We start from the raw sequence: 12,544 nt of genomic DNA, 5'->3' as shown, positions 1-12,544 counted from the left end.
GAAAAATTTGAAAGGTGTATATACAGGTTTAGATGCATTCTGTTTGATGGAACCAATATCTCCAGTGTTCTTTTTTATTATCTCTGCTTAAAATAGGCTAATTGCCAGTGCTAGAAAGGTAGGGAAGGGGAAGAACTTTTAAAAATACTAAGTCAATAATGTGAAAAGGGCATTTTATGAACAGGGAAAATAATCACGCTAAAATAATGTTACTGTACTTTTACAAAGATACTATACAGTGCTCAGCTACTACTGAAAAGTGAACTGTGCTAATACTGTCTGTAAAGTTTAATTGAATCTCTAATAGTATCTATTAGGATTCTCATTTGTTTCATATTCCTTTTCCTAGCTGTACAATGACAGTTATAATGAATTTATAAGTAAAAATGGTAAAAAATAATACCTGCTAATCTGGTAGCAAACTTACTGAGGACTCAAAAAAAGACTTTTTTTAAGATGATGAAGTGTAATAAATTAAAGGCTAATTTTGAAAAGACTTTGTATAACCATCCTAAAAATGTATAGAAGACTGCTCATTTTCATTTGTAGGTATTAAGCAATTGCTAGATTACTTGAAAAACTCTGATAGTGAAATTTAAAACCAAATTTAATCCTAAATTATGTTTTGTAGAAGTGGAAAAACAATGGAATTCTTTAAATTCAGATGGATAAGAGGGGTGATATCTACCACTGCATACAGAAAACACTGTTCCAGAATTAATGCCTGGATTTTATGTGTGCTTCTTCTTCTAGGGAGAACCAGGAAGAACGGGTAGTCCAGGTCTATCTGGAGATAAAGGTGAAAAGGGTAATATAGGAATTCCTGGAATGCCGGGTGCCCCAGGTCCCAAAGGATCCCCTGGCATGGCTGGATTTCCAGGCAAGTGTTTAGGCTTTTACAAAACAGAAACTGCAGTGAAAATTTGAAGTAAAAATTATTTCAAATATCCCACATGGAAACACATTTTTCTTCATTTCTTTAGGAAGCCCTGGCCGCCATGGAGAAAAGGGTGAAAAAGGACTTCCTGGCTTAAGTGGGATTCCAGGTTTAAAAGGAGAACCAGGTAAAAAAGAAATATCAACTAACAAAGGACACTTAGAGTATTGTTCGTCTCCAGGCAGTTGCTAAAACAAAGTCTTTTGCATTCTACCTTAATTTTGGCTCAGATATTTCGCAGTGCATTTGTTCATTTCATCAGCAAAAAAGACATTGCTTGACAATATTGACATATTTCCTAGGTAAATATGAGTCACTGTAGTGGGGGGCTCACTTTCTTTTGCACTGTTAGAGGAATAGATTTTACCACCTTCCACAAGACCAGTTGTTGCTACAGCCATTACTTCTGTTGTTTCTGAGTTAATTTTAAAACAATTCAGTTAATCTTTATGCCCAAACCTGAATCACCACATTATCATCATTTCACTGATGTTAGAAAGGAAATAGAGTATGGAAGAGAGTAAATCCATTCCTGTTATGAACCTTTTTGATCTTGGAGTCTTCTGTTCTCGGTTTTTTGGCTGCAGGACACATCATCTTACAGGACAATGGACTGTGCTGTTCACAAGTCTTTGCTAGAGGACCTGCATTCTAAACTCACTGAGATTCATGATAATTATCTGTGTCAAAATCTTTAATACTTGAGCCCTGTCTCAGACTGATTTAATTCAGAAGTAACTCAGTGAAAAGTCACACTGAAGTCATCATGCAATATCTGCTTGGTCTCTGTGGGAGCAAAAGAAAAAGTAAAGTTTTTCATGAGAGAGAAAAAAAGTCATAGTTCAAATGAAAATGTCAATGATTTTTCAGGTGAACCTGGTCTTCCGGGTCCTGCTGGTGCCACTGGTCAGAAGGGTGAACCAGGTTATGATGGGATTCCAGGTGCAGCTGGTGCAAAGGGTGAACAAGGTACTGTGACTGTCATCTTCAGTTCCCAGGGTATGAAAATGTACTGACACAGGCTGCACAAGAGTAGCTGGTAGAGGTGTGTCCTGGTTTTGAGTCCTTTGGATGAAACCTTAGAAAATAAAGTCAGTATTGATGTCTTATGATCATCCAGCATTGCAATGTGATCATTTAGATGAGCAACTGTGTTTAATCAATGTAATATTGAAAGAATTTCTTTCACAAAGGCTGGTAATACTTTAAAGAATTGTGTTTTGGCATTTATTTCAGCCTGAAACTTAGCTGTGAAATAGTGGAGCGGCCTTGCCTTTTCTTTGGGTAGGGTTTTCAGTCATACAGGACCCATTGTGCTAAATACAATACCAATTCATAACAAAAACACCCTCTGCCCTGAGGAACTTTTGCATAAGCCATTTATTTGGAGTTTGTATTTGCATAATAGAGTTTTATTCATTACAGGTTAAATGTAAGTACTTTCCCAACTTCTCATTTTTTGCTGTCTCTGTACTGCAGGTCTTCCAGGTAGAGGACTTCCAGGATTTCCTGGTGCAAAGGGAGATAAAGGTAAAACACTTACTTAAACAATTATAAACCTCCTTCCCAACATACTATAACCATAATTCTGTAATGCAGACATACTTTCTACTTCATTCTTTTACATCCTGTGCCTTCTCAGAGCAGGCAGAAGCTCTGAGAGGTTCAAATACTGATTTCTGTTACAGTGGCAACATCTTGGAGTTAGATATACCCTAAAATAGGTAATTATTCATAGTGTGGAATTCTCTGCAAGCTGTGGTGTGATGAGGTAATATAAATAACTCCCTTATTTGTGTGCTGTGCTTTTGACTCCAAGTATTTCTGTTTTCCTACTAATTTTGCAAGAATCAAAGTTTAGTGAGGCTCTGTGCACAGACAGCTATAGGTAGTGGTTTTGTGGCCAGGATACTGTAGTGATCTTTTTGCCTGAACCTGTTTTGCAGCCCAGACATATTAATTGCTAAATTAGTCATTTACTGTATCTCAATAGAGCTTGTCTAAGCTATGCACAGGAGCATGGTGCAGAAATGCGAAAGACAGCAGAGTCCGGCTGAGATCCCACTGGAAATTTTTATTACCTGGGCTCAGGACTTAATTGCTTGGGTACAGTTGCATGACCATGACAATTCAAGTCCCCTTATGTTCTTTGAAAAGTGTGTCACTACACTGTGATGTGAGAGTGGTTTGATTGGCTTGAGTCAGTGCTTGTTCAAGGTGTCTGTAATGCACCATGCTCCAGTTAATGAAATAAGTATATCCTAGACACTAGGCTGCAATAGATACAGTAGTCAAGAAATGTCAAACTGCTGTTGATAAAAGAAATTGTGTATAATGGGGGAATTTTCAATTTTAACTATCCACAATTTTCCATTGTGGAAAACACAAACAATTCAAGTAGTTCATCCATGAAATTAACATGACACAGCAGATTTTGAAGAACTTACATAGCTTTAAATATCAATGCCCTACCTCACTTATTCATTCTATTTGTAAAGGAAACTTTTCTGGACAACCAAAGTGATAAACCAAAATTTCAGGATATAATTTATTTACCATCTTAGACTAATTAACAGTCATTAACTACTGTGAAAGCCCTAATGTTACAGATTTAATAAATTTAGCAAATGTTCTAATCGTAGCTCGGTAGGCGTGTAGAGCACTAGATTATGAGAATACTTCTCTCACCTTCCTCATCTCTCATTTTGTCAGCTCAGCTCATTTAAAAATATCTGGGTTTAGAGTAAATATATATTCTAAAGGTATTTCTTTGGTAATTCCAAAGAAACAAGTCAAGGATTTAAAAACCTTGTTCTGCTCAAGCAGAGACCCAGGGATAGTGTTCTCTATACATTTTGTGTTTTTTTATTATTGTACTTTTACCAGTTACTCTATATTCTTTTGTTCAGTCTAAAACTAGATTGAATTGCAATTGTTAACTATTTGTATAAGCCTGAAAGTAAGTACAACGGGTCTAAATCTAGATCTTAGTAAAAAAGTATTCCATTTTTCTCCAGGAGCAAGACCTTTTGTGCTTTGTCAAGCACAACATCCATTACTTGACTATGACAATAATAATTGCTGTGGAGTACGGGTTTGGGGGCTTTATAATCTTTGTGTAAGGAGTGGTAGAGGGATGCTGAATGTTAATCTATTTTAAGAGTGACTAAAAATAGCCCAGTGATTAGTTTAGATAAGAAAAGGTATGTCAGTCAAACTACTTCCCTCATGTTTTATATCATAATGTGAAGAATCATACAATTTTCCTGAAGTTTTGCACTTTTATAGAAATGTATGAATTTAAGGTCAGTATTTTCAAAAAGAATAACGCTTACTATGAGTGGATAACATGGCAGAAGGTTTCAGTGATTGTGATCTTCTCTCTAATCATGTTCTGTGGTTATTTCAAATTTTAGGTGCAAAAGGTGAAGTGGGTTTTCCAGGATCCCCAGGAAGTCCAGGGATCCCAGGCCTGAAAGGGGAACCAGGATATGCAGGTCCACCAGGCCCTAAAGGGAACCAAGGTCTTCCTGGGCTACCAGGAAGTGCAATTGAAGGCCCTAAAGGAGACAGAGGACCCCAAGGCCAACCTGGTCTTCCAGGTAATTCTTTATCTTTAGTATTAAAGTATTGCTGTTCATCGAGGTTTGCCTAATTAATTAATTATTAATATAATCAGTATTGCATATCTTTGTTCATCCTCTTCTCCCAGGTCAAAGAAAAGCCTTTGTTCACTGGCAGTTTTGGCAGTATGTCCTAGAACAGGATGGTTTTATGTCCTCAAGCAGTTGGCTTTGTTCAACTTTCTTTCTAGTGTTGAGAAGGTTGCCTCCCATTTCCATGTTTCCCTATGGACTTTGTTTATTGTTTTGAGGCATCCAGGGCTGTTTGTTCCTATGTGCTGAGGTTAATGTACTTAAAAATGGCCCAGCTTGGCCTTTCCATGGCAGTGGCCTGTGCTAGAGGCTAAGGAGGAGAGTGGAGCAGAGTACAAAGTATCTTTAGTGTGTTTATCCCTGACTATCTGCTTGTTCTGCACATGTGGAAAACTGCCTCTGTTTTCAGTCAGCTACAGGCTGAGAGAGGATTGGATGAGGTGTCCCTGCAACAGATTCTCCTACTTATTTTCTTGAAATGTAACAACAATTATTTTGGTTCTGACCATCTGAACACCCTGTTTGTCCTCCATGAGATACTACTCTAAGCCAATTTTGCTGCAAAATACTCTTTTCTTCTGTTTTTTAGGTTTACCAGGTCCAATAGGGCCACCAGGACCTCCAGGTCTGAAAGGGGCCAAAGGAGAGCAAGGGAGCAGTGGCTGGCCAGGGACCCCTGGGGGTCCGGGAATGAAAGGTGATCCGGGTTTCCAAGGACTGCCAGTAAGTTGCTTTCAGTACACTCCAGATTTGCTGAAAGCTGGTTCTTGTAATTAATAGATATATTAATCATACAGTTTCTTGTTCAAAACAATGATATTTTATGTTCAAAGTGCCTTTGCACTCACTGCTGATGATATAAAGTCAGTTTGAAAGCATTTCAATGCTCTCCTTGGAAAGGCTGCCCCAGTGAGCCAATGAACTTATTAGAAATTTATAGATAGTGAGTGGTAACATACAACACCCAAAATATAATTTACAGTGTTTTAACAGCACAGGATGGCTGAAGCACATCCATAAATCTGGTAAATGCATTAGTAGTTAATTTTAAAGGTTGCATATTTCGTGATAAATTGCCTTCTGAAAATACCTGAACTGTTTGCTTTTGTTATGAAGGCTCTCAAATAAAGTGCAGTTTCAGTACTGTCAGTGATGAAATATTGCTGCTGATTTAGAACTACAAACAGGCAATACTATTAATACATTTTTGTCATATATTATTCATTTTCCCTGGCCTAAAATAGTCACTTTTCAGTATACTAACGAGAATGAAGTAGAATAGGACAGTCACCCAGAATAGTTTGTCTTCTTTATTCTTTCTCTCAGAGTGTATGATCCCTTTTTCCACACTGAAAAATATGCTCTATTTTTTAACTTCTCATTCCTTCTTTCCTACTACACTGGGAATGGAGATCATTTAGCTCAGAGTAGAAGGAAGCTCAGAGGGGCCCTTATTACTCTCTACAACTCCCTGAAAGGAAGTTCTAGCCAGATTGGGATCGGTCTCTTCTCCCAAGTAACAAATGACAGGACAAGAAGAAATGGTCTCAGGTTATGCCAGGGGAGCTTTAAATTGGATATTAGGAAAAATTTCTTCACGGAAAGGGTGGTCAGGCATTAGAATGAGCTGCCCGGGGAAGTGGTGGAGTCACTGTCCCTGGAAGTGTTCAAAAAATGTGTGGATAGAACACTTGAGGTGTTTGGTTTAGGGGTGAACACGGTGGTGCTGGGTTAATGCTTGATTTGATGATCTTAGAGGTATTTTCCAATCTTAATGATTCTATTTAAAAAAGGACAATAATAATGAAAATAATACTTATGGCTAAAAGGATGAGAAAATTCCTAGGGTACAAAAGGAAGAAAGACTCAGGAATAAGATCCTGATATGAAATGCAGGACTTTAAAGGTCCACTTTATTTTTGATAATGCAAAGATCTAGTGCATCTTTTTCTGCATCCAGGAGTCACTTCACAGAGACTTTAAGGATTTGCTTCCTGTTCAGACCTTTTTATATTTGATATCATACTGTACCATACCAGCTTTGAAGGTAGTAAATTCCAACATAAGACTCCAGTATATTTTCCCTAGTTTAATAATTTGCACAGCTTTTGCAGAGAGCTAAATTTCTATACCCAAGGAAATTGCAAAGCTTTTCACTGGTTGCTATACTAGTCTGAGACTGTTTGCTGAGAAAGAATGGGAAATGCCTAAGGGTTTTGATTCCATGCCTTCAATCAGAAAAATTGTTTCACTATCTTTGAGCCATAATTCATAGTAGCAGGTTGTTAACTCAGTGTGAAATGCTGCAGTGAGAGTGATATTAAATATTAAGCTTCCTCTGGTGATGCATACTAAGATGAGTTTCCACTGTTCCCAGTGTGACAGGCTCCTGCCCTGATTATGGCTCAATTGCTCATACAGGTCTCCAGGTACATGGTTACCTATATCAGAATGGAGATTTTGTTGCAACATGAGTGACACAGCCTGTCCAAAAATTGTATCCAAAGAAAGTAAATGCAGAGATAAGACTGTGAAATACAAATCTCATGGGTTTTTTCCTGTTCATTTTAGTGTTGTAATGGGAGAAGAAACATTTTCCTGAAATAGTTTTGTTCTGTTTGGAACAGACCCAAAAAAGTTGTTTACCAAGATGTATCTGATGAGAAAAAAAAAATTAGGAAATGCATACTGTTATGGGAAATGTATTTTGATGGAAAGCTTCCAATAAACTCCTCTTATAAATATGTTTTATAATTATAACCTAAAAAAAAAATGTATATATATATATATATATTTTAAACCCCCCTCTTTTAATGTGATTGACTCATAAGTGCCTTCTGAATGAAAGCTAGCCCTCCTGTTTTGGGCTTCAGAAGTTCACATATTATGATACAAAGAGACAGCCATTTCTTTAAACAATCCTCTACACTGTGCCTGTGTGATTGAAAGAAACCAGGGAATCTTACTGCATTCATGCCTTCCTTAGCACTCTTGAGAGTAGCACTTCTTTTGTTAAACTTTGGAGTCTTTAGAAGTTTAATTGTGGGCATCCATTTTTGAACTAATCATCTCTTCTCCCTTTATAATCAGTGAAAAGAATTAGACATTTGTTGTTCTTCTCACCTTAATGTAAATGTCTAACTTGCACTGAATGAAAAATCACTCCTATGTGCCTATTTTATTGCTCTGCAAATATGATGAGATGACTTCTACCATTGGTATTATTTTTCACTGTGTGTTTAATTCACATCTCCAGCTTCTGGTTGGTAGGTTACTTAGCAAAGGGATTTTATTTCTTTCCTCCACCTGTGTTCTGTGTTTTATTATATAATGAACTATCACTGTCATACCAAATCAGCCAGGGAGAAACTCTAAACTATACTTACAAGCTTTTTGCAGATGATCTGCAACAGACAAAAGAAGAAAATAAATTGGCAGCCATTTGAATGACTATTTACAGTGTCTTTTGAAAAAGGGTCTTGGATTTCCTTGAAGTGAGGCTACAGTGAACGTTTTACCATTAATTTCAGGGCTACAGTTTAGAATGGTGAGGGCAGAAGGAGGAGTTCCCATTGTGTTTGAACTGTTTTAAGTCCTTGAGTGTTTTATCCCTGTTGAAAAGTAAAAATCTTCAGAGAATTATAAATTGTTGAGCATATTTAATTTCATCCCATGTGTGAATGTAGAAGTTTTCAAGTCTGCTAGAATTACCCCATTTAATTATCTAACTAGCAACCTCCTGCTGGGACCACACTGAAATTAGTATCTGCTGAGGTTTGTGCTTACAGATGGTTTTCATAATTATATGGTCTATGGTTGAGAACCTTTTTACTGGCTGCAGTGCTAGTAGTACCTCATTCTGGTCTGGTATCTTTGAGGCAAAAAATAGTTTAGAAAGAGCAAAGTGTCACTCCTGTTCCCATAAGAGAAGCTTCTCAAGCTAATCAAGGGAGAGAATGACCATTTCTTAAATTTAATGGCTTTGTCATATTATATTTTTTTCATAGGTTTCCAGTAATACACAGCCTATTTGAGAGTCATATCACAATAGTGTAGGATAACTATATTTCACATTTTCTTTTATGCAGGGTAGTCCTGGTTTGCCAGGAGATGTCGGTCCAAAGGGTGATCTCGGACCTCCAGGAGTTCCAGGTGTTCCAGGTAAGGAGAAGACTTAACATACTCCTGAAAAGTATGCAAAAATGTCTCTTTCATATCCTTCCTCACTCGCCCAAACAATGTTGTCTCTGTGTTAATAATTACTGAACAGGACACTGAAAGTTGTGTCAAAAAGCATACAAAAGCATTGAGATTTTTCTTAAGGTTTTTTGTCTCTTGCCTATTCTTGCATTGCAAATATTAAATGTGCACTTCCTTTAAAAGATGGATGTAAAATTGATTGTTAGATGCTACCAGTCAAGAACCTTCAAGATTTTCTTGAGAATTGAAGAGGAAAATGTTATAATTATATGTGAGGAAGTGAGCTCTGTATGTCTCTCTTGTTGAATATACAGGTGTATAAAAAATACACTTATTAATAGAAAAAACATAATGCTTTTAATCTAGAGAATAATATTAAAGTAAGAGAACTTTGAGGAGAAGTAAGAGAAAAAAAAGAGAAATTTATTTTCAGTCATCATTTCTTTTGTGACTTAGTGGTGGCGTTTGTATCATGTTTCTGATAATAGTTAAAAAGTACTTGAGCAAATAAAGCCATGTCCTTTTCGGGATCATGGGGATGTGGGTCATACATGATTATTCCACACATACCCTTCCAGATCAAGAAATTATTGAATTTTCATGCAAATATTTCCTTTGACTTCAGGTCCAAAAGGGACTCCTGGCTTCCCAGGCCTTAAGGGTGAGCGAGGTGACCAAGGTCTTCCTGGATCTAAAGGTATAATGAAGACTTGTGCTTTTTTCCCCCAGATTTTTTTGGTAAAATGGTTATTATTTTGGTAAAATGGTTATTTTTCATTAATTTGTTGTTATTTGTGTCTCTAACTCCATCACCCTTTTGTTCTGTGTAAAAACTCAATTTGAAACCAGGTGTCATGTATCAGCATCTGAATGGTCAGATTAGAATCATAGAATGGTTTGGGATTGAAGGGATCTTAAAAATCATCTAGTTTCAACCTGCCTGCCATGGGCAGGGACATCTTTCACTAGGCCAGGTTGCTCAGAGCCCCATCCTACCTGGCTTTGAATGCTTCCAGGGATAGAACTTCTGTAGCTTCTCTGGAAACCTCTGTTCCAGTGCCTCACCACCCTCACAGTAAAAAAAATTGTCCTCCTTAAGTCCAATCTAAATTCACACTCTTCCTGTAAACACTTCTTTCTTTCACACTGTTGTCCTTCCCCTGTCACTCCAGACCCTGGTTAAAAACCTCTCAGTCTTTCTTATAAGCCCCTTTTATGTACTGAAAGGCCACAGTGAGGCCTTCCTCGGGCCTTCTCTTATGCAGGCTGAACAAGCCCAGCTCTCTCAGCCTGTCTTCATAGAAGATCTCTTCCACCCCTCTGATCATTTTCATGGCCCTGCTCTGGACCTGCTCTAGCAGGTACATGCCCTCCTTGTACAGGGGACCCCAGAGCTGCGTATAATATTCCAGGTGGGCTCTTGTGAGAACAGAGCAGAGGAGGAGCATTGCTGGCCACACTTCTTTTCATGTAGCCCTGTATTGGCTTTCTGGGCTGCAAGCAGACGTTGCCAACTCATCCCGTTTTTCATGTACTTGTGTTTCCCCAGTCCTTCTCTGCAGGGCTGTTTCAATCCCCAGTCTGTAGTGATACTGTGGATTTCTCTGGCCCATGTGTAAGACCTTGCACTTGGCCTTGCACTTGTTGAACTTCATGGGGTTCCCACTGGCCCACTTGTCATGCATGTGGGTGCCTTTGGATGGCATCCCTTCCTTCCAGCATATTGACTACACCACTCAGCTTGGAGTTATTTACAGACTTGCTGACACAGCTCCATGGAGCCTAAGGTCTGGACAGCTATTTCAGTCCATGAGTAGTCTGTTTGGCTGGAGATATCAGCATAGATAGGCTTCAATTTGGGAAGTTTTGCAGTTTCGTTCACATGTAAAGTCTAGGATGTGTTGATATCTTGTGACTATCTGTGACAGGCTCCAGTCTCTGACTGTATAAATGGCAATACAAAGTAACTGTTTTTTCATTTGTGCTATACTACATACATGCTGATTTTCTTGGTTGATTTCCACAGGTTTACAAGGCCCACCAGGCCCACCAGGTCCTTTTCAGCTTATTAAAGGGGATCCTGGCTTACCTGGACCTGTAGGACCAGTTGGTCTCAAGGGATTCCCAGGACTTCCAGGTCCCAAAGGACAACAAGGTGAGAGTTTCTAATTTGCCAGTAGAAACACATTTTTTGTAATGTAAAATAGTCAAAGGTAGGCTAGATACTACAAAATTTTTGGTATAATATTATCCAATTTTTGTAAGCCACTTAAATTGTGTCAGTGATGAAGAAGCTCCTTTTTGAAGTTCATCCAAAACAGATGCCTTCCTGGTGATTTTTATAGGCTCTCACTCTGCAGGCAGCACATCAGTATCTGAAATCAGCAGTAGGCAGAGTGACTTGCAACACTCTGCTTATCCTTTCTCCAAAATGTATTTGTCAGGGTGTCTTCTGTCATTAGTCTTGAATCCAGACTTAATTACTGTGTGTCTCTGGGAGAAGAAAGCATGAGAAAAAACACCTGATGCTGAAATGAAAAGTAATTCCTGGGGAAGCTTTTTCCATGGTCCTGGATTTCTTCTTTAAGTCCAGATATTGCAATTTTTATAAAGAGTAGGTAAACTGCAAAAATGAAATACATCAGCAAGTAAGAGGATGGAGCAAGTGGTAGGAAAAATGAAATGCTTTCATTTTGGCACAAGGACATGTCATTCAGAATGACGGGACATGGAGAATGGGAGCTCAGGAGTGTTAAGATTCTAGGGGAAAGCTTTTTTCCTGAATGATTTATGTTGAGTAGATGGGGAATTACAGTGGAGGATAATGAATATCTTCTTCCTAGTTAATATAGTAGATATGAAAGTTTTCTCTTGAAGGTGATGATACAACTCTGCAACTGCTGTCCTTTATGAAATACCTATGAAACAGTCTCAGTGACTGAACACAGCATGGGTTTGCTTGTGCAGAATCCATTGCTCTATCACTAGTAGTCAATTCAGTACATCAAAACAATGTTTCTTTTTGGGTGATCAGGAAAAGGAAATCTGTGAGTGTCTGATGAGTCACAGAAATACTGCTGTAGTGCTGATGGTATTAACTTCCTTCTCCTGAAGTCAGATTTGCTGAGTTTATGTAGGATTCATAGCATCCCTAAAAATTGATAAAGGGAAGACATAAAATATATCTGAATTGGGAAGAAGCTAAGAGGGATACCCATTTTCCCACTGTTCATGACCCTACTTTTTTATGGTCTATTTTTGAGTCATATGATAAGCAGAGAGAGAAGAGATTCCTTTTCATATTCCAGTCAAATGCTAGTTTTTTTAGAAGCATGCTCTCACCTTGCTTCTCCTTCTCTACTAGAGAATGACTTTGCCTGCAGTAACCCTCATATATTCTCTAGGTATGGAACTGTATGCACTGAATGTGCAGGAGTTTAGTTTATGCTGAGGCATACCTATGCTGTACTGTATTAAGAGCCAAAAAGTCAGAACAATCATGAGATATCCAGTAATAATTATTGCCTTTTTCTCAACAGGGGTGACAGGACCTTCAGGTGTACCTGGACCACCTGGTAGTCCAGGGTTTGATGGTCAGCCTGGGCAGAAAGGAGAAGCTGGTCCTTTTGGTCCCCCAGGTAAGTCCCTGCATTCTTCAAAGACTTGATTCCTTCACAGAAAAATAACATATGGTATTAGGTGTGAATGTATCTAATTTCTCTTTTTTAGTTATGTAGGGACAGTACTGCTG

The 12,544-nt window shown here is 38.2% G+C and overlaps 1 protein-coding gene across 2 annotated transcripts in view; it reads left to right on the top strand.

The window, feature by feature from the left end:
• COL4A1 (collagen type IV alpha 1 chain) overlaps window positions 1–12,544 on the top strand; it is a 118,422-nt gene that overhangs the window by 97,820 nt on the left and 8,058 nt on the right. For both annotated transcript variants that reach the window (XM_077173312.1, XM_077173313.1), the window contains exons 38-47: window positions 754–880; window positions 984–1,064; window positions 1,808–1,906; window positions 2,417–2,467; window positions 4,354–4,539; window positions 5,183–5,316; window positions 8,682–8,754; window positions 9,419–9,490; window positions 10,820–10,948; window positions 12,333–12,431. In XM_077173312.1, coding sequence (XP_077029427.1) covers window positions 754–880; window positions 984–1,064; window positions 1,808–1,906; window positions 2,417–2,467; window positions 4,354–4,539; window positions 5,183–5,316; window positions 8,682–8,754; window positions 9,419–9,490; window positions 10,820–10,948; window positions 12,333–12,431 — 1,051 coding nt within the window. The remainder of the gene's footprint in view (window positions 1–753; window positions 881–983; window positions 1,065–1,807; window positions 1,907–2,416; window positions 2,468–4,353; window positions 4,540–5,182; window positions 5,317–8,681; window positions 8,755–9,418; window positions 9,491–10,819; window positions 10,949–12,332; window positions 12,432–12,544) is intronic.

Source organism: Agelaius phoeniceus, chromosome 2 (genome assembly GCF_051311805.1).
Source record: "Agelaius phoeniceus isolate bAgePho1 chromosome 2, bAgePho1.hap1, whole genome shotgun sequence".
Lineage (NCBI taxonomy): Eukaryota > Metazoa > Chordata > Aves > Passeriformes > Icteridae > Agelaius > Agelaius phoeniceus.
This window is presented reverse-complemented; position numbering and strand designations above follow the sequence as displayed.